At 50.0% G+C, this 20,866-nt stretch overlaps 1 protein-coding gene across 6 annotated transcripts in view; it reads right to left on the bottom strand.

Annotated features, from left to right (window-relative positions):
• Positions 1 to 20,866, bottom strand: part of NTRK3 (neurotrophic receptor tyrosine kinase 3) — a 179,744-nt gene that overhangs the window by 153,771 nt on the left and 5,107 nt on the right. For 5 of the 6 annotated variants that reach the window (XR_011904865.1, XM_072345689.1, XM_072345690.1 and 2 more), the window contains exons 2-3: positions 1,931 to 2,005; positions 979 to 1,050 (exon numbers count right to left, since the gene is read on the bottom strand). Coding sequence is in view for 5 of the 6 variants with exons in the window: in XM_072345689.1 (XP_072201790.1) it covers positions 979 to 1,050; positions 1,931 to 2,005 (147 nt within the window). In the remaining variant the exon portion in view is untranslated. Of the gene's footprint in view, positions 1 to 978; positions 1,051 to 1,930; positions 2,006 to 17,655; positions 17,733 to 20,866 lie in introns of those variants that run through there. The other variant, XM_072345691.1, reaches the window with a different exon arrangement.

Consider the following 20,866-nt stretch of genomic DNA (forward strand, 5'->3'; position numbering starts at 1 on the left):
AACAACCAACCACACAAAACACGGAACAAATGCTACAAATCAAAATAATAAAGCACGAAAATTAGGGAAATCCCTGTGGCCAGCGTTAAGGAGGTTATATTATAACAAGGTATGCACTTCTAACAACTCAGGAAGGCCTCATGTTTGTTCATAACGCCCTTAACTATTCATGCCCTTTGGTACTGCACATCTCCTATTTAGCAAGTACTTTACCATCACTTAGCAACTGTAACTGGTTTTCCAAAAAGGAAGCTTCTGGGGTTTTCAGTTCAAATAATCTCTGAGCGCACATCAAAAGACAAATATATATGGCTCGGCAGGTTGTATCTATCTCCCTCCACCAGTAATATCCCATATTAATGACCGCATGCACCCACAGAGTCAAATAGTTGTGCTCTGCAACCATTTTTCCATGGCAAAAGCTACTGACGTTGGTTTCTAAAACGCAGGGATGCTCTCCATCCAGCTTGTCAGCTCACACCCAAAGCCCTGCACTTCTCACCAACTTCTACTTTTGTTCTTTTAATCTGTGCCAGAGCCAAGAAAGGTTTACCTTGGACACAGCTGCTTTGACAACACATCTCAAGCCTGTGAACACCTCCCATAACTTGCATGGTATTCCAGCTTTTGTTCAATGCCTTGGAAAGGTGAATAGATGTCCAATAAAGAAACCTTGGCCTCAAGCATAGGGAAACTCCTTGGGATATCATATCTAATGGCTAATGATACCCAGGGAGCTGGACACTCCCACAGTACCCAACACCACCACTACTCCAGCCCTACCTGATGCCCACCAATAGGCCAGCTCCCAAAGCCACTCATTAGGAGAAAACCACGTGCCTCACGATTTGCATAACAAGATGGCCATCCCTCAATCCCTTCCCCCTTCAGCATCTCCCCCTCCCTTGTGCCATGCTCTACGACCAAAGCCTTGCTGAGGGAGCAGAGGGGACACAGACAGCAGCTGGCTGTACTCACATGTAGCGTAGATGAGGGTTCTTCGCAAAGGCGCGTGGCTGGATATTTCGTAGTCCTGAGTTCCTGATTGTCCTGGAAAGAGAATGAAAGGGCAGCAATGAAGTCAATGTTGACGACGGCTCTAAAGCCCTGTGCTAAGTAGCTGAGACAGAGCCCAGTACTGGGAGTGGCAGTGCCAAAGTAAGTATGCTGGCAGCCCTCTAGTCCCTAAGAAGGGACATCTCACCCCAGACAGCCTCCTCAAGTGCAGAGGAAATTGGGCTTTTCAGCTTCAGTTAATATATAGAAGCACAGGCTCAGCACAGAGCAGCTGCTGGGCTGCAAACAACAGTACACCTCTTTACTGTTTGCTTTGACAAGATGAGAACTGCATCGGTCCGCATGCAAGATGTGTGTTTAGCATGCAGTTTGTTGGGGTTCAGATACCTGGGTGGTACCCAGCCTTCCCAAGCATCAAGCAAACAAATTGAGACCCTTGGGCCTAAAGTGCTCTGTGATGCACAAGGTCATTCTCTTCTGAAACCAGCAGGGCTGCACAGGGAGATGCCTTTTCCTTATTGTGCAGCACTACCACAACAACCACCAAACTAAATGAGAACCAACAGCCCAGCATTGAAGGATTGGCAGAGACAGCTGGAAATCCACATTGTGGGACTGAAATGAGTCAGAACAATGCACAAGCCCAGCACTAGAACAGCGGGGGAGAGGAGAGGTCAGGGCTGATGTGTGTTGACAGAACTGTCAGGAGCTAGCAATCTTCCTTCTCCCAGATCCAGCAAAGACCAGAAAGCACTTCATCTCCATTTTGTGAAGTCTCATAACAAAACACTGCAGAGCCAGCAGCTTAAACAGGCTCCAAATGCCACTGCACTGAGACAAAGGGAACCATTTGCTTAGGAAGGAAGGGACTGCCCAGTGCACTTCTCTTGCCCGACATGCAAGACATACTCACAGCCTCTGGAGTCCCGTATACAGCTCCATGTCTACAGCATTCAACGTCTGCAAGTTCTTCCAGTTCTCTATGTGTCTGTGAAAGAGAAGGAAAGGTTCAGCCATGGCACACCCAGATGGCTCTGCCCATTCAGATGGCAGCACACAGCATCCTGTTCACCTTTGCTATAGCCCAAACCTTCAATGTGCCTTAGGTCTGGGGATTGGATGTACTCTGGCTTTAGCACACATATCCCCCAGATACATGTGGTATGCATCACGCTGCCAAAATAAGCAGCTTCCCATGCTGCTTTTTATTCTGTGTTCCCATCACTCCAGGGGGAAAAAAAGAAAACTTCCACCACCACAGTTTGACTCAGAATTTCCAGTGTAGGAAATGCAATCGATCCCTTGTACACTATTGGTAAAGTCATTGCTTCTCCCCGTGCACATCAGTGAAACAATGCCACTCAGAAGGAGTGACAGTAAATAAAAACTCTCTGCAAAAAATATGAGATCTGAAAGGGGGAGGGAGGGGGAGGAATGGTCATATATTTATCCATTCTGTTACTAGGGTGGACAAACAGGGTGCTGGTCCTTGCTAGCTGCAAGTGCTGCTGGCAGCAGAGTGCCAAACTCAGTTTGGAAACCATGCCTTTATTATAAATTCCTCTGTCGCCTGGGGCATTCTAGCAGGTATGTTATGGAGAACGAGAACAGAAATAGATCTGTCGCCAGGGGATCGTTACTCAGTAAATATTAGAGCTGGGGGAAGGTGACAGATCAACAGCCCCAGAGGACGGGGTCCCCTATTATCAGTAGCATAGGTGTGAGGCTGGCAGCAGCACGGCCACAGGCCCCTAACAAGCTGTAGTTCCGTACAGTTGGGAAGAAGCTTGGTTTTCACCAGCCAGACTCACCACAGACTATCTTTCTCCCAGACCAAACTCAAGTTCCCTTAAACAAGGCATAATAGAAGTGCAGCCTCCAAATTTCATAATGCACACACCCAAACTCACATTTGCCCTGTTGCCATTATTGACTTCGTGCTCAGCTCTGGGAAGAGAAACATTTTCCATGTGATGGAGGGTTTGGTGTGATGTGCCAGTGCTAAGAACCACCTCTGGGTACAGGACCTCACATGGTGGAACAGAGAGTGAATAAGGGAAATGGGGACCTTTAGCCACTCCTGGAGCAGTCACAGAGGTCATATATTCCTTCTCAAGACATAGTGAGTGCTGGAGAAACGTTTGCACAAGAACAGATGAACAAGCACAACAGAATCAGGACTCAAGCTATATCCCAAATACCAGCCAGATAAAGAAAAAGGAATGTAAAAATCCAAATTCTGGATTAAACCTAATCCCTGAACACGTTTCTGTGCTATCACCATCCACATCCAAGAAGAGCAGAGACCCAGAAAAGTCTTCTCTATGGATGCTCCATCCCTAGAGGTGGTCAAGGCCAGGCTGGATGGGGCCCCGGGCAGCCTGAGCTGGTGGGGAACAACTGTACCATGGCAGGGGGTTGGAATTCATTTATCTTGAAGGTCCCTTTCAGCTCAAACCATTCTATTCTAGTCTATGAAAGGGCAGCACTGAAATTTCACATCCTATGGCACAAGACTGTAGGACTGTATTTCTGGGTACTTGTCTTTTGCAGGACTACAAACACAACTCCTACAACCCAAAGGGGAAGCTCCTCCAAGAAAAGAAGAGGCAGGAAGGGGATGACTTGGGTTTACCACTAGGGCTGGAGATACAGCATCTGAGAGCTGATAAAGGGCAGAGATGGAGCAGCCCTGAGCCAGGAGCTATGGAGCAACCACAGCTGGGAGGGAGGTGGCAGCCAGATTGGCTCTTGTTTCATTGATTGTGGTTGCTAAAATAAAACAGTCGAGGTTATTTTTGACCTGACACTCAAAGCCGCATGCAGCATATGAGAGGTAGGAAGAGACCTGGGCTTGTTCCCAATGACACACAAGTCTTGCTGGTGACTGGGGGTCTTGGTGAGAGCTGTAAATCTGGCAGAACCACAAATGCCTTGGCCTGCTCTGGACTCAAAATGAAGAAATCTCTCATTCAGTCTACAAAATGCTGCACTATAAACTATGGAAGTGGAAGAAGAGAGCCATTATGCCAGTACAGACCTCCAATGGAAAGAATGGCTACTGCCCTCCGAGCAGCCCAACCCCTCCAGAAGGGACACTGCACCAAGCTGTCAAGAAACCTCCAGAATCCATGCTCCAGCATCCCAAAGGCAGCCCAGGATTTTCCTGAGCCAGATACGCTTCAGTTTGTTATTTAACATACACACACAAAACACTCATATAGGGAGTGACAAGGGAGGTGGAAATAAATACACACACATATAATCTCATGACACAGCAGCTGTTTTAGATAGAGTGCAACAGAGGGTGATAGCATCATCTTGAATTAGGTGCACAGTTCAGCAAGCAACTTTGAGTCCTTGTAGTTACACAGACGCTTCCCTTCACAAGGGGCCCCAGAAAGTCATTTTCATATATATGTACACACACACACACGCACACACACACACGTATTTCAGCTTAGCAGGAGTCACTCCCTATCTCCTTAAAGTGGCAAATCAGACTTCATTGACAGCCACCCCAAAGTTACACCCAGAAATCCATTTTTCTTTTGTTCCCGGTAGCTTTTGAAAGAGTAGCGTAACCTTTAAGAAGGGGATTCAGGCAAATCCAGCCAGCACAAAATAAACAGAAATGCATCTTACTCTGAAAGTTCAAGGAGTCAAGCTGTGATTGCAGAATTGGCAGCAGTTGCACAGGAAAGCAAACCAACCAAAGAAACTTCATCCCTAAAACCTCAGTCCCTCTCCACATCCTTCAGCCTCCCAACTTAGTTCCTCTTCCTTTCCATGGCTTTGCTTGTCCTCAAAAGACAACATCTATTATGCAGATTGTGGCCAAGTCCAGGTCTGCCTGCACTGCAAAGCTGCCATTTACAAACCAAACTGTTCTGTTCAGGAGTAAGCTGGGCTGTTCCTTCCAAATTTGTACTGAAATGCTCTTCTCATTTCTTACAACACACACAACACAAGCGTTTCGTATTTATTTTGACTTGCATCAAAATTATCCTTGCTTAAGCAGCTTTTTTCCTTTCCTGCTATTTACATCCTCCTTCCTTTACGAGGAAGTCAGACCCACCCAGCAATCATTTATAAATTGCACAAGGTCAGTTCTCCTAGGGCAGCATGCCTGTACCGAGCAGTGAAGTGCAAGGCAAAGTGAACCAAATGCCTTGAGAGATATTACCTCAAGACACAGAAGTAATGCAGATACATTGCTCAGACAGAGCCTTGGTGGTGAGGTCGTTTCACTTTTGGCTTCAGACCCAACACACAACTGGATCATATGCTTTGGTGACCTTCACAATGAGTACCACCGTGATAGGCACTGTAATAGAAAATGGCTCCATTTTCTTCATCGACCTATTTAAGTCCTTCTTATCTTCAATAAGGGTGACCAGAAACACGGAGCAATCTCCAGAAGGACTCAGTTTACAGAGGCAGCTCCCCACTGGTACACACAATGCCTTGGCTTTCAGCTCAAAATCATAGCATCCTTATCACAGCCCCATTGGCTTGTCCTCATCTGAAATCTTCTACCCACTAGACCATTCCCAACTGACGTGATTTCCAAGCTGACAGCAAAAGCCCACGTGACTCCCTTACATGCACTACAGACTTCCTTGGATTTGCTTCTGCCCTTCCCCTCATCCATGCTAAGCCCTCTGTGCCCCCACAGCCCCTGCACTGAGTCAGCAGCAACACACACAGGGCAGCTCCTGCCTTTTGAGCCAGTGCCTTAATGAAGGCAGGAGCCAACTTCACCTGCAAGCAACCTCTACCAACATATTTCACCACCGTTTCTCCTTTAGCCAGCTCTTCACCTCCAACACTGCGCTATTCCCAATGTAACACCATCATATTAACCTCCCACCATGAAGCAGTCTCTCTCTGCTCAGGAAATTAGTTACCAATTGTAGAGTTATCCAGACAAAAGCTATCTTTAGGAGGTCAGTCCTGCATCATATCTCAGCCTCTACTTACAACAGCACAAAGCCCTCTTTGCCAGCCCCACAGCTCCCAAGCACTACGTGAAGCCAGTGGCTTTTTCCCTACTTTGCTGACAGATGAGAGATCTCGTTGGCCATATGGTCACCCAATGGCAGGCTTTAACTTTTGGCTGGTCTCCAGACATGCCTACAGCCAGCCCCACTTGCTGGAAGCAGAGCAGTTGCCACCATCCCATGGGAATTCCCATCACTCTGCCAAACATATCTGACGATGCAGGCTGGTGTCACCTCGAGATCCTGCAGCAAGCCTGCACAGCCCTATGCTCTCCTTTTCCAACCCTGGGCCAACGCAGCAAAGGAGAGGAAAACATCCACAAATATTTAAACACAACCAGGCTCATTTCATCCGACGTGAATGAGGCAGGGGTGAGAAGCAGCAGCTTATGCCAATTTACTGAGTGATTAGCTTGAGGCTACTTAATGTCTCTGACCTTCCTTCACCCTCCTTATATGACAAGGATAATATTTATCTAATCTCTCTCAGCTTTTCAAGTGCTGTGGTAAATAGCTTTAAAAATAAAAAGGCACTTGATGAGCACCAAGTATTACGTAGCATGTGTACACGTGTGGTACCCAATCTACATCCAGCCCAGACTGAAGGAAGATGACTTTCCATCAGGGTGCCATCAGCTCCAATCTGACGGAGCAGATGGCACATCATCTTCAGGGCCACGCTGCACAAATGCCACATCAGGCTCCCAGGGATATGGCCATGGAAGAAGAAAAGGTTTGGACAACACACTTAGAAATATGGTTTAAATTGTTAGTGGTCCTGTGTGGAGCCTGTCGTTGGGCTCAGCAGTCACCGTGGGCCCTTCCCAATTCAGAACATGCACACACTGGAAAAGCAAGCAGAGTATCGGACTCCTTTCTCTCACAGGGCAACGGGAAAATTGATTTGTCATCCAGGCACATTACACCTCGCAATGCAGATAGAAGCATTAGCTTTCAATTACCCGATATGTTTAGCATTATAAACAAACCACTTGGCGCACCAGCGCTAGACCATGAAGATATGAATGTGACGGTAGGAAGAACAGAGAGAAGTCATCTACTGACGCCCTGCCTCCTCCAGGTAGAGGTGCAGGAGCAGACAGCAAGCACTGGAGGCTGGGAAAGCACTGTCACCAATGTCACCCCACTGGGGCAAACCCTGCTCTCTGGGGCATAGCACAGCCAAGCTGGGGCTGATGGCCCCTTTTAACCACAGGGCTGGGGAAAGCCATAAAGAAATCAGCCATTTTTCACAGTATTATAAGGCACTTATCACATACATTTAATAACCAGAGGCATGAAGGACTTGATTCCCTCAATATGGAAGTTATAAAATTGAATTGGTAACTGAGCATTAAAGGCAAGTGCAGCTGAATGAAGACTTATGAGGGCAATATTTTCCCTATTTGAAGCGTGGGCTTCCCCTTTCCAAGTGCACATGGGAAAAGTCACCCAACAGCAGATAACTTTACATCATTAAGGATAATTTGAGGTCAGTGAGAGAAAGGGTGGGGACGCAAGCAAATCCAGCTTTGTAGAATTAATTATTAGCGTAACCCCACAGTGTAATTGCAATTTGTCAAGGTAATGATCGTAAAACACACCACTGTGACACAGCTCCCTGCGTGCTAGCTGATCTGCTTCTCTTGTCAGGGCCGCATAGAGTAAGCGGTGCTGGGGAGGATGCTCTCAGTCACCCTCCTGTGGGTCCAACCACCGTCAGCTTAGGCATCCAACCCAACAAACCAAACTGGGCTCTTCCAGGAGGACTGGGCAAAAGAAAAAGCCCTCAAATCCCACCCCAAGTTAGACTCAACAATTCCTATGGGTCCCTTCCAACTCAGGATATTCTGTGATCCCAGGGGAGCCTCCACACCCCTGCTGGTGACTTAAGGAGCAGACAGAACCCCTCGCAGGGATAACAGTTCAGCACTACTGAAGGACAGTGGGCTGTCCAAACCCAGCATGGACAGGATGCCACATAACTTGGGAAGTAGTATGTTCACATTACCCCACTCTACATCCAAGGCTTTCCAGGGCAGGATGAGTTATGCCCAGTCTCCTGCTTTTAGAAAGGAAGAAATAGGCGCAAGTGGGGCAGCAGAGCAATTACCATCAACAAACATCCGCCTTAATCTCTCATCACTGTTACATCTCAGCTAGTGCACAAGAACTGAGTTGTCCCAGAACCCCACGATGCTGAAGAACCTCATTAACCTCCTGTTAATGACTGCGATCACAAACAAGCATGCCCAATTGCACCACAGCCATCAGGGACAAGAGGGCAAGCCAAGGGGAGAGAGACCATTCCTCCAGTTATCTTACATTAAGCACAAATCTTGAGATGAGAGAGCACCTTTTGCTTTATGGGGTGCAGGAGACCAAGGAGGCTCCCCTCTGGACAGCAGCTGGTTCCCTTTGCATCCTCCAGGTCAAAGAAAAGGATGCTTCAAACCATGGGATCTCACATGCAGCAAGAGCTGGCAGCATGGAGCATTTTGTGGTCTTTAAAGATCAAGCAGCATTTTATAGAGGAAGCAGCACCCTGGCCAAGCAGCAGACACTTCTCCTCTGCTTGCATCCCAAAGTGCAAAGCTCAAAGCTGTGAACCAAAGGTCGCTGTGCTTCTGCCACAGCTGTAGTTGCACCCAGAACCCTCCATCCTATCTCATCCTCCTCTATAACACCCCAGCCTCATTTATCAGGGCTTTCCCACCAGTCCCAGCACCAGGAAACCTGCCAACCCCATGCAGCAAGGGCAGAGCCAATCTGTCCTGGGCTCACATCCTGCTCCCACGAAGCACTCACTTTCCCAAAGAGCCTGAACTCCTTTCCCCCAGCAGTTTGGCTGCCCTGATGTTTACAAAGCAATGCCCAGCTGGGCTGGATGGGGGCCAGGCTCCCAGCCGCTCCACTCAGGACAGGCACAGCAGCTCCCAAACTCTTCTGGAAGCTGAGCCTCCAACCCCACAGGCTGGCAGCAGACTTGCATCAGGATAACATTGGATTCCTGCAGTGGACAATCGGCCCAGGCAGAGAAAATAAAGTATCCCTTTCTATTTCTTCCCCCCCCCCCCCCCCCCCATCTCTCCTCTTCTTGCATTTTTGCTTATCGCAGAGGTGGAAGAAAAGAAGCATCACTTGGGAGGAGGGGGATGCACACATTACAATGGGGTGGAAGGTCATGGAAATAGCAGGTACGTAATGGGGAAGACAACTGGCTCTTCGAAGGAGACGTGAGCCAACGTGACTGTAAACATGACACAGGCAGGAGGAGGCAGGGCAGGAACAGACACTTTAAAAGCTCTTCTCCCAGCACTCCACTTTGTTCACAGAAACGTGAAAAAATAAAAAGGGCTTTGCAAACATATTAAGTGAGAAGGCACTGACAGCCACAGATGCTGCTAACAGGGCTGCTGTGTTTCAGCTGACCCAGCCAGGGAAACACAGAATATGAGAATCATTTCCATCTCAGATCTCCAGTTAAAGGCACAGATATAGGCATAACTTCCCCAGAGGGAAGCACATGGGTTCCTGCTACCCAAACATGACCTTTCACCACTGATGCTGATGATTTATTTAGTGGGACGCATTTCTTCTTGGTGCTGCTAAGGGTCAAAGAGCAACTTCCCCCCCACATCCTTGAACCACGACCTCAAGTACATTTTAACTTTCCTTTTTTTTTGCTTGCAGACAACCACTCAAACTTCATTTCTGCTCCTCAGCAGGACCTGGAGGTCCCAGCCCAACCTTGGAGCAAAACACACGAGCCCAGAGAGTCAGCAGCAAAGAGAAGATTGCTCCACACAAAGAATACCCACATTGTGTGCTGCTGGCTCACTCACAGCCTGCAGCAGCTGGGGCCCGAGAGCCTGTGCTGTGTGTGCCAGGCTGGGGCTCACTGGGGACAGCAGCTGGTGTGGGACAGCCCTCCTGCACCACCCCTCCCTCTATGGGTACCGCAATGGGATGGAGAGAGGCTGATGTGTTTCACTCTGCTCTGCAGGAGGAGGAATCAGGGTGGGTTTCATGGAGCATGATGCCATCAGGGCCACCCCCCAGCAGCACATTTTAGTTGCCTGGTGGTCAGCACACCTACCCAAAGCCCCACTGCTGGCCACCAACTCCAGGCCACCATCCAGACACAGCTATGCCCAACTGCAGAGAGGAATCATCACAGAATGGCCTGGGTTGAAAAAGATCATCTCAAAGATCATCTAGTTTCAGCTCCCATGCTGCAGGCAGGGTTGCAACCCACTAGATCAGGCACTATATAAGGTTGCCCAGTAGAAGAAAGCAGCTGTGCTACACCGCAGTAATTCACTCCACAAGTTTCCTGCAGAGAAACACATCTGAGTTCAACCAGGAACTGGAGCTCCCATGAACTGGCTCAGCAGGGCAGTGGGAGGTGAGGGCAGGACCTCTCCCAGCATCCCCCCCCCCAAGAGCACACCACTGCCCTGCCCCGCAATCCAATACAATCATCACTCCTGGTTCCCATATTCTGGGCTACAAGGGCATCATGGTTTCCTGACCACACTGACCCAAAACCAAGCCAAGGAAGCCACCCCAAGTGAGGGGCAGCCCACAGTCTCCTGAACTCCCACACCTGCTGACCAACAGCTTCTGCCCAAGGCAGCTTGAAACTGGGTAGCTTTTTGTTTTTTAACATCTTTTCCCTATCTCCCCTTTGAAAAATCCTGTAGTTGCTATGGAAATGGTCTCATCAGCATGGGTGGAATGTAGCAGTGCCAGCCAGAACTCCCTGTGGTTCCCAGTTGACACCAGTGCCCAGGAACTGGTTGTGCTGGAAGTTATCCCAAGCTGCACAGAGAATGCCCTGACCTTAAAGTCACGACTGGTACTGATGGCTGATTGAGACTCATCTGGGAATCAGGGTAGGGACCTGCAAATCACCCAGGGATAAGCCAGGATTAAAAAAATAATAATAAATCAAGACACTCTCACACTTGCTAAGGGTTATAAACAGCAACAAGGTGCAGCCTCCCCAACAGCACCTCGCTGTAGGCAGGAAGAAAAGCACAGACAGGGCAACAGGAGAAGAGGCAAGTTTTGTCTCAGGCTCGGGATGCTGTGCATCCCTCCAGGGAGGTTTCTGCTGCTCGCCTTGTACTGCCACAACCCTACCTCAAAAACCACGCATGAAGTTTGTTTCACAGCATCTCTATTCACTTGGCTATGAGCAGGCTGCAGATGTTGAGCTGGGTGTTTCCCCAAGCATCCATCTCCTGGAGCAGGGGTTTTGCCTACATTCACCTTGATGCTGCGCCCATCTCACATCTCCATCCTCTTGCATCAGCCCTACAAGGAGCCTCAGAGCCTTTCACACAGCACGTCCCCCCCTTGCTTCAGTCCTTCAGCACACGGTCAGTGCCATCATGGCACTGAGATGCCCTATGGCACATCCATGGGGTGATGTGTGCCGGGCTGAGTTCAGCACAGAGCTGCCAGATCCTGCTTGTCCTTTGGGCATAAGTCCCAATTAAAGTCCTAATTAAACAATTTACATCATCAGACTTCAAGGAGCACATCAACATCGAGAGCTGTGTGCATCTTCAACCTTACCAGACCCTGTGTGCTCTCCCAGAAGAACACACTGCACACAGGAGAGAAGGAAGGGCTGAGCTGTTACTGAGCCTCTCACCCTTGGTCAGAGATGCTGCCAACAGGAGCCAATGCTCCAGTGACATACGCTGTCATTTCTGGCCTAGATTTAATAGATTCAAGACCTAAAGCACAAAGCAGCAGACAAAGTGCTTCCCATCCTGATCATCTTAGTGCACGCCACAACCTCTTTGCTCCCTGCTCCCAGAAATGTCATTGCACCAGTCCAGAACATTTTGCTCCACAGTTTTGGCAAGAAGTGCCATGCAAACTTGCTTGCAAAGCAAAGACGACATCTGCAAATCATTAAGGTTGGAAAAGACCACTAAGATAACACCCCCCCCATGCCCACATCCCTCAGTGCCACATTCCCATGGTTCTTGAACACCTCCAGGAACAACAACCCCACCACCTCCCTGTGCCAATGCATCACTGCTACATCTGAGATTTCACCCGATATCCAACCTGAAGCCCGGCCACGTGTGGATCAGGAACAGCAAATGTGGGGAGCTGCAATCCTCTTATTTGCATCACATCACTGCTACGGTGATCTCATGATGCTACACCTCATCACTGTCCTCATCCCAGTGCACAGCCCCATATTCCTAAAGGGGCAGGTGACCACACTGACCTTGCTCCCATAGACCCTTTCCCACCACGCCATCCCAACAGTCCTCACCTCTGAGGTGGAGCATACACCATCCCGTCACTCAAAAGAGCTGAAGCACACACAGAGCAAACAACTTACCCACCATCCAACAGCCCATCTTCACATGCCACACTCCCAACACTCACTCTTTCAGTACCCTTATCCTGTCCCAACAAAAACCTCAACAGCATCTCCACTGACAAGGCTGGGTCAGCCCCAAAGCTCATTATCTATCCACTGGAAGAGCAATATATCAGGGTTGGTTTCTTGGGCAGACAAGAGTCCCTACTGTGCCCATCCCAGCTGCACCTCAACACACCAGCAGCACTCAGGACCCGCACACAGCACAGTGCTGCCTCAACACCAGACTCCCCCCAGCCGATACGACAAATAAGATTACAACAAATATAAACTAATGATACAGCTGTCAAGGCAGATTAGACTGCACAGTGTAAAAAATTGCAGGGCTGTTTAGTCACAACAATATAAGATTAATTTATCAATACAGCTTATGTGGCGCTGGAGAGATAGCAAATTGACTAAGTGAATCTTTTCCACACCTTGTGGGGAGAGGGAGCTCCTGACCTACTGGGTGCAAGGGTCCAGATGCCCATGAGGATGCATGGGATGGGAACAGCTTGGGGCAGCTGCGTGGCTCTCCCATCTCAGGCATGATGATGGGATGCCACACATGTGTTTATTTACCTGTATATTTTCAGCTCTCAGAATTACCATATGCAAAAATATGCAAAGCTAACTCCACCCTTTGGGGGTTACAGCCCTGCCAGGCACAGTTGAGCTCACACAACCTAGACCATCCTTTCAAGGGTGCCCACAAAGCAAGAATGCAGCCAGCAACCCCTCAGGAGATGCTTCCAACTCATCTTCAGCCCAAAAGATACAACGACCCCAGTAAGCCCTTATCATTCCACATCCCCCCCCCTGCTTTGCCATCCAGGGGTTAAAAATGTGCAAGTAAATAAATAGCTGCAGCAATAATGAGCCAAGGCTTCGATCTGTGAAGGTGAGAGCACAGCAGCAGCCGCCGATACGAAGGAAGCGCCCGTTTCTATAAATATTGAAATCCGGTAATTATCATCATTAGAACTAGTTGTGATTTATCCGTAGCTCAATCCCAACAAGTAAAAATGGCATTTATTTGCCACAATTAGAACAGCTAAAAATACCTCCTGAACCTTGCCTGGCTTTAAAACAGCCACATCCTACAAGCGGTCTTAAGCTTTGGGTGGTGGGGACCAATGTAAGAGGTGAACAAACCCCGTATTACCCCAAAGGAAGCTGGAGCACTGAATCAAAGTCCCATCATCTTCCAGAAGCTGTTCCCAGCTCCACAACTCCCTGTGTAACACAACATCCCTCCAGCAAGCTGCAAACATAGAATCATTAAGACCTCCAAGATGATGATCTTAGACCAACCGTTGACCCATCACCTCCATGCCCTCTAAGCCACGTCCCAGCATGCAGCATCCCTACAGTATCTCTACATTTGCAGACAGCTACTGAAGAGGCAGTGCCTTGATGTCTTACAGTCTATATCACAACTCCAGGCAGGATGTCCCCCCATCAGATGGCCCCAATCCCCACAAGGCTTTCTCTGCCTGATACCCCCAGCCACCACCTGCTCATCCCCAACAAATACTCACCCCAACCTCCTCCCACAGTGACCTGATCCGCCCCCCCCCCCGGACCCTACTGTCTTTTTTCTCCTCATTTCCCTTCTCTTTCCACCACTATTTGCTCAGGAACCTACGGCCCATTTTCCCTCCTTTTGGCAGCATCCTATCCCAGGCAAACCAAACTAATTTTAAGAGTCAGATTTGGCAAGACACTATATCAAATGCTTTACTAAATCCAAATATATTAGGATTTCCACGTTCTGCTCAGCCACTAATTTTGCGATTCCATCAAAAAAGAAAAAGCAATCAGGTTTGTCTGGCAAGATTTATTCTTCCTAAATCCCTGCTGTTATTGCTCATGCTTTCCTTATCCTCTAGTGCTTCACTTTCTTAATACTGCGGGACTGGAAGTGTTTGCTGGAAATTCATTTCTTGCTATTTCTATGGATTTCTACAATCTGCCTCTGCTCTCCTCCGCTGCCCCCTGCCTTCCCCACCTCTATCAGCATCCCTGTGCTGCTGTCATGTACCTGCTCCAGCCTTTCACAAGGTACCACGTGCCAGTGTTAACATACAACAACCAGACTTGGTCATAAGATGCTGGGAGGGGAAAAATAATAGGGGGGGGAAAAAAGCACAATTGGCAGCAAGAGAAAGGGCTGAAGGATGTAGTGAGCTGGGTCAAACCCAGGTTCAGTGCAGAGCGTGGCCAAAGGGCTGAGCAATGTATTAGTGCCCAAAGGAACAACCTCCTACTTTACTCCATGGCTTTGCCTTTTACTGCAAGTCAGACTGAACTGAGCCACAAACGACCCCTGCGGATACATCCCCAGAAGGACAAATAAGGAAAACGGAGGGTAATCAGTTCTCCCACACCACTTGGCTCAGTGGGGAACCAAGAGGAAGCCTCCAAACCCTGCATGGAGGCAGTGCTTTGCCAAAAGCACCATTCCCAGATGCCCCCAGTGGCCTTATCCTGCTGCAGCACCAGCCTCGAGCAGCTGGAAAAGAGCTCAGGTGCCTCTGACCACACGGTAATTGCTGTTCCTGCTCATTAGGACTAAAGCAGCTCTGTTTGCATGCACCCAGCTCCTGCTCTCCAAGTCCTTGCACACAGCAAGGCTCAGCATTTTGCAAACCAAACAGCAGCCAGCAGCCTGACCCCACAGCTCTGTATTAGCTGTGTGCACCCAGCACAGCTCCTGTCCATCCCAAAGAGATCTCTCTCTGCCATAGCTACAACCGCAGCCTTTTGCAAAGACATGGATAACACAGTTCACACTCTGAACTGCTGTCATCACACCGGATTCATGCCCACCCCCAGGGTCAGGTCTACACCTCATCTCTTGCCTCAGGTCTTCACAAAGGGAAGAAAAAAAACACCACAGCACAGCCAGCCTTGCAGCTTGTTGGGAGCCAGAGCTCAGCAATGGGGCAGCAGCAGCACCCCAGCAGATGGCTGTTCCCTTAAGGGAACTCTGCTGCTTGCAACTCCTTTAGTGCTCACTGGAAAAAAAAGAAAACAACATGGGCATGGCAAAGCTGGGTCAGGAGATGACCCTGAGCACTTGAGGGATAACAGAGATTTTTCTTTTCACTCTGGCTATTTTTACATCTCAAAAACTAAAGCAGTCCTGGAGGAGCAGCACTCTCCAGGAGCCCATCCCTGCAACACTCCTCCCTCTCCCCCCCCCCCCCCCCCCGAGGTCAGAGAGCTGTACAGGAGCCCAGGATTTACAGCTGATGGGGACAGAGGATTTACAGGGATGGGGCACTTGAAGAGGACTTGGAGCAAAGCACGGCTGATTTACGGGGTCAGCAGCAATTTACACAGCAGGTAACAGCACCGAGGAGGCAAGGATTTACAGGCACAAGGGAGAAGTCCTTTTTATTGGTGTTTATTGGGAAATGAGCACCTCCTTCGCTAATTACCACAACCTAAAGAGGCACATGGGAGCAGCTGGACCTGCCACGAATCTCCCCTTGCTCTGGAGGTTACAGACAGGCCAGCACCAGGGATCCTCCCCTTCAAGAGCATCACAGCTTGGTCACATCACCCTCAGGGGGTACTGAGGGGCTCAGAGCTCAGTCCCAATGCAGTGATGCTGCTCCCCCCATCCCCATTGCTGCAAGCCGGATGGGTGCAGAAATGCATGGATTACACCTGAGAAGGGGTTCACATCAAGGCATGCTCGTAGCATTAAAAACACACAGAAAGATATGGGGAAAGTTTGCTCTGCTCCACCCCATTGTAACATCCTCCCATCAGCACACAATGCTGGGACACCTGAGGACATGCAGGAGACCAGGAGCCTCCAAGAACAGATTTCCTACATATATTTGACTTAAAATTGAGGAGCAATCCAAGCCATCCTGCTCTGCTCCTCTCCCCATCAGTCATACACACTGAAGGAAGCCTCTGCAAACTTTCACAGAGCTCACTTCTGTTTCAGCACTGACTTGCTCAGCACAGGGGTTGCAGTAGGGCTGGCTCCTCTAGCAGAGGGAGGAGAGCTCAGGACACAGGTGAGCATTGAGCCTTGCCCAAACGATGCCACATCTGCGTCCCCAGCAGGCAAACAACATCCCACACCAACTGCTGCCCCCACCCCTCTGCCCCAAAGTTTGACTAACGCTCAGGAGTATCTTTGCTTTTATAAATCTCTGCCTTTTAATGATGGCTTCAAGGCTCAGAGAAAAAAGGCCCATTAAACTCACTGAATAAGTTAATGGGGCAGAGAGAATCCATTTCATAGCCACCCCAGGCTATTTTCCTCTGGAGCTAAAGCCTGAATAAGCAAAAAGGAAAAATTAAAACTGTACAGCGCTTTGCCAATAAATAACCCCTAGTGTAATCTGCTACAGGCAGGCCTCCATTTGCAGAGATAACAGCATGCAGATCAGCTGCAAAACACCTCCCCTTGCAGGGACCACCACCTTTTGGTTGCAACTTGCTGCTTGCAAGGAGCTCCCACCTCCTAGCACACCCCCTGCATTGCACATCCTGCAGAGAACTTCCAAACCCTGCACTGCAACGCCCCAATACTCCAAGCACACAACCCTGCACGTTTGCATCCCTGCCTCCTTTTCCCCAGCCCTCCTGGCTGCTCTCCCTCCCTCCCACCCCCAAGTAGTGCCTTAGGCTCATCCCTCCCCGGCCATAGCTCATAACACAGCTGCTCCTCCTTAATACACAACTGCACGTCCCAGAGAGGGATAGGGGGAAAAAAAAATAATGAAAATAAAATCCCTGTTTGTAAATGTTGATCCCGCTAGACACAGCTTGTTTACTATTTAATATTTAAAGATGCTAATTAAGTCTCTGAATAAATAAATCTCTGCTCCCACTGCCTCTTGGAGCCAGGGAGCCTTCCCATGGGACCAGGGCAGCACAAAGCACAGCGGGCCAAGCACAGCCCACCCAAGGGCTCCATGTGGGTTATTGGGCCCATATACAGCCTGAAGCAGCAGCACTAAGCTCAGCTCAGGGTGGGAACACCAGGGAGCACAACTCACTCATACCTAGAGGGGAGCACAAGGACCAGGGTTTCCAAAGCAGTAAAGCTCAGCTGCAGTGCAGGAGCTTCAGGGAGTCACTGAGCCCACAGAACACAGTAACAGGAAAAGACAAAGACAATAACAAACACAAAACCTCCATTGAGCATGAAGCTCCCTGCACAACTACTGCCCAACCCAGAGACCAGACAACCACGTAACTTCATACCTGAAAGCTCCAGCAACTCTCCCACAAACCACTCCACAGCCTCTTCCCAGAAGCACTGCTACCACCAGCACCTGCCCCAGCCCATCCCTTTGTAGCCTCCTTAGGCTCTGCCCCCTCCAAATCAGCCCCAGCTGTGTATTGCACAGAGCCATTAACCCCACATGTGCCAGCCCCATGGAGAACTCTCTTGCACAGGTCTCTCCCTGCCCAACCAGCACACCTGCATCCTGTTAAAGCCCCTGCACAAGCTTCCCAAGCTCACGATTTGCTCCCAAGGACACCCACTATCACCTACCCTAACTCAAAGCTGCAGGGTCCTTCCCAAGACAGCATCAGGCTGCTGCGCTCACACGGAGCTGGCTCTGTGCTGCTCCACCCTCCCCATTGCAGAGCCCATCCTGGGACAGCCATTGGAGATACAGAAGTGTCCACAGCTCATGTGAGGCTCAAGCTGGGAACACATCTCCAGTGACACTGAGCCACACTGTGCTGGTAGAGAGAAAGTCCCAGGGGAGGGATGCTGGGGAGCCAGGAACACACAGCATCCCTGACCCCATATCTTGCTGAAACCTGATCTTTTGTACATATGGTTCTGCATCTGCTTGAGCATTCCCATGTTAACATTTCCTAGCAGGATCCACGTGGGTAGAGCTCCAGGAGGGCCACTTAAGGAACAGCCCAGGACAAGGCTCCTGTCCCCTGCCATGATCTTCTCAGCCCCCCAGGGACAGACAGTGCCCTCACAGAGGTTGAGGCGGCTGGGAATGTATTTCTATGTAGCAATGAAGCACAATAGGCTCGGGTGTGTCCTCTGATGGAAGGCAGGGGGGTGAGGCAGAATGGCAAAGGGCGTAAGCAGCTGGGATAGGACTGGGAATGGCAGCTAGGGGGGACTTGGACAGGGTGTGCCAAATCCAAAGCTTTGGTTAAGCAAGCTGTTTTCCTCACCACGTAGGCAGCCTGAAACTGGGAGGAGAGTGGAAGAGATAGCAGGAATGATCCCTAATGCTCCCTCGGCTGCTACAGCAGAGCACTGTGCAGCAGCTGGAAGAAAACCTGCTGCATTTATAGTGCTGGCCTCCGCTTTGGATTCCCAAAGGCTACATCACATGGAAACAAGCTAAAAATGCAGTGTATTTTCCTTGTGCTGCTCTTCCATGCAATCAAGGTCCAGAGCTGCTGGTGGGTGTCACACAGAGGGGACAGGACAAGGTCCCCAGCTTCACAGGAGTGGGACAGGGAATAGGGTAGTGTGGTGAGAACAGAGAAGCACAAGCACATAAATACAACCTGCACTACCCCTGGCCTCCCTTTCTCCCCAGCCCCATATTGACACAAGCTGGTTGCTCAATATCTGCACATAAGCAGAGCAATGATTGCTGTGCAGATCTTCCGAGTGGAATTTAATCCCCCTTCCATGAAGTGAAGTGAAGCTCTGAGTAAAACCACAGCTCTAAGCAGTGCCCACCACCCGTTTCCTATCACAGCATCCTTCCAGACCCAAAAATCATCATCCTTATTCTGATGCTGGGGACCTGTTTGCTGTTGCATTTTGGGACCACTGGGTGTCACAGCCTTTCCACCATGCTGGCAGGACGTGCCCATTACCAGCAGAGAAGCACCAGGCTCATCTTTGGCTCCCATCTCTGCTCACTCTTCCTCCATCTCACACCAGGATATCCACAGCATATGTCCATGACTGGGGGAGGGAAGGGGGGGGCACAGCCTCTCCAAGCTTCCAGCTTCCACCTGACTCCTTCAGCAAAGAGTTAAATGAAAGAGCAAAGAGCATTGCACTCAGCCTGCGGGCTGCCAGAGAGAGCTCTCAGCTGTGCCCTCTTCCTTCTGCATGCAGGCTTTCCCTGAGGACACCTCTCACGGCTGTTTGATGTCACAGGACTGGTAGCTTTATTCTTTCTATGCCATATCCAGGGACCAGCACGTGTCAGCAGTGTGCTGCTTGGAGCACTGCTCCGTGCCTCAGTTTCCCCATCAGTAAAACAGACAGAGATGTGAACAAACATTTCGTGGCTCATTCCCAGACAGAAGCTGTGACAACAGCTGCACGCTGCCCCTGTCAGGCATTTCTCACCCAGCATTTCAAACAGATCATCTCCATGCGGGTCAACACCTTCCAAAATGCTGCGAATCGCCTCCATTCCCAGCTCTACTGCTGCCACAGCTCCATGGGAGGATGCTCTGCTGCATCCCCTCACTGCACTCACGGTCAGACCAAGAGGGACCACGGCACAGCAGACTGCAGAGCTGGGACCTGCCCGGAGGTACGCAGGAGTGGAGGGATGCGGGGATGCTGCAGCTTCACCCGAGCCGTCTCACGCAGCCGCTTGCCCTCTAGCGGCTCAGCCGCCCTCGGAAAGTGGGAGGGGAAAGGCTGATAGGAGCAGAGAGAAGGAGCACGGGGCAGAAACTCAGGTTGCAACAAGCTGCCGTCGTGCACGACCCACATCAAGGTCTGCCTCTGCCCTCCTCGGGCACGCAAAGGATTTCGTTGTGCACTTTTTGATGCAGGAGAGCATTTGGGAAAGCTGCTGTCAAACAGCTGCTTCAAAAGCATCTGTGCAACCTGCTGAAGCCCCCACTGCAGGAAGCCCAAAGCTCAAAATTACTGCTATTTCACCATGCCCCATAAATAACATGCTGAACAGGTGAGCTGCAAGCATTATTAACGCTCACTGTTGAAAGCCTGGTGGGATCAGGAGTTGGTGCACACCCAACTTGATGGGATGCACCAAATCCAAGCAGAATAAATTGGTGGGCACCCCCCCTCCCCCCCCCCAACAGCAAGTGCAGAAGGCAGAGTGCAGGGAGCACTGTGAGCATCGCTGAGTGCAACCTGCAAGGATCCCAAAGGACACCCCAGTAATGGCCTGCTGGGGAGGGGTCACAGAAAAAGCCAGATTTAAAACATCTCTGAGCCCCAAAGAACAGCAAACAGGTCGGCCCTCAGCCTCTGTCCCCCAGTCTCTGCTTCTCTCCCACTGAAATGCCTGTCCTAGCCCTGGAGCATCCACCCTGTGCAGGGAGAGGAGCCAGTATCCAGAGCTGGCACAGAGCTCCCCAAACCCCACAGGAGGTAAGGGATGGGAAGATGTCTCATGCACCCTGAAACCTAGCTGTGTCACCTTGGAACCAGGCCCCAGGCTGAGCTCAGCAAGAACGTCCTGGGGTGTCCAAGCAACACAAAGCTGCC

Source organism: Excalfactoria chinensis, chromosome 10, assembly GCF_039878825.1.
Source record: "Excalfactoria chinensis isolate bCotChi1 chromosome 10, bCotChi1.hap2, whole genome shotgun sequence".
Taxonomy (NCBI): Eukaryota; Metazoa; Chordata; class Aves; order Galliformes; family Phasianidae; genus Excalfactoria; species Excalfactoria chinensis.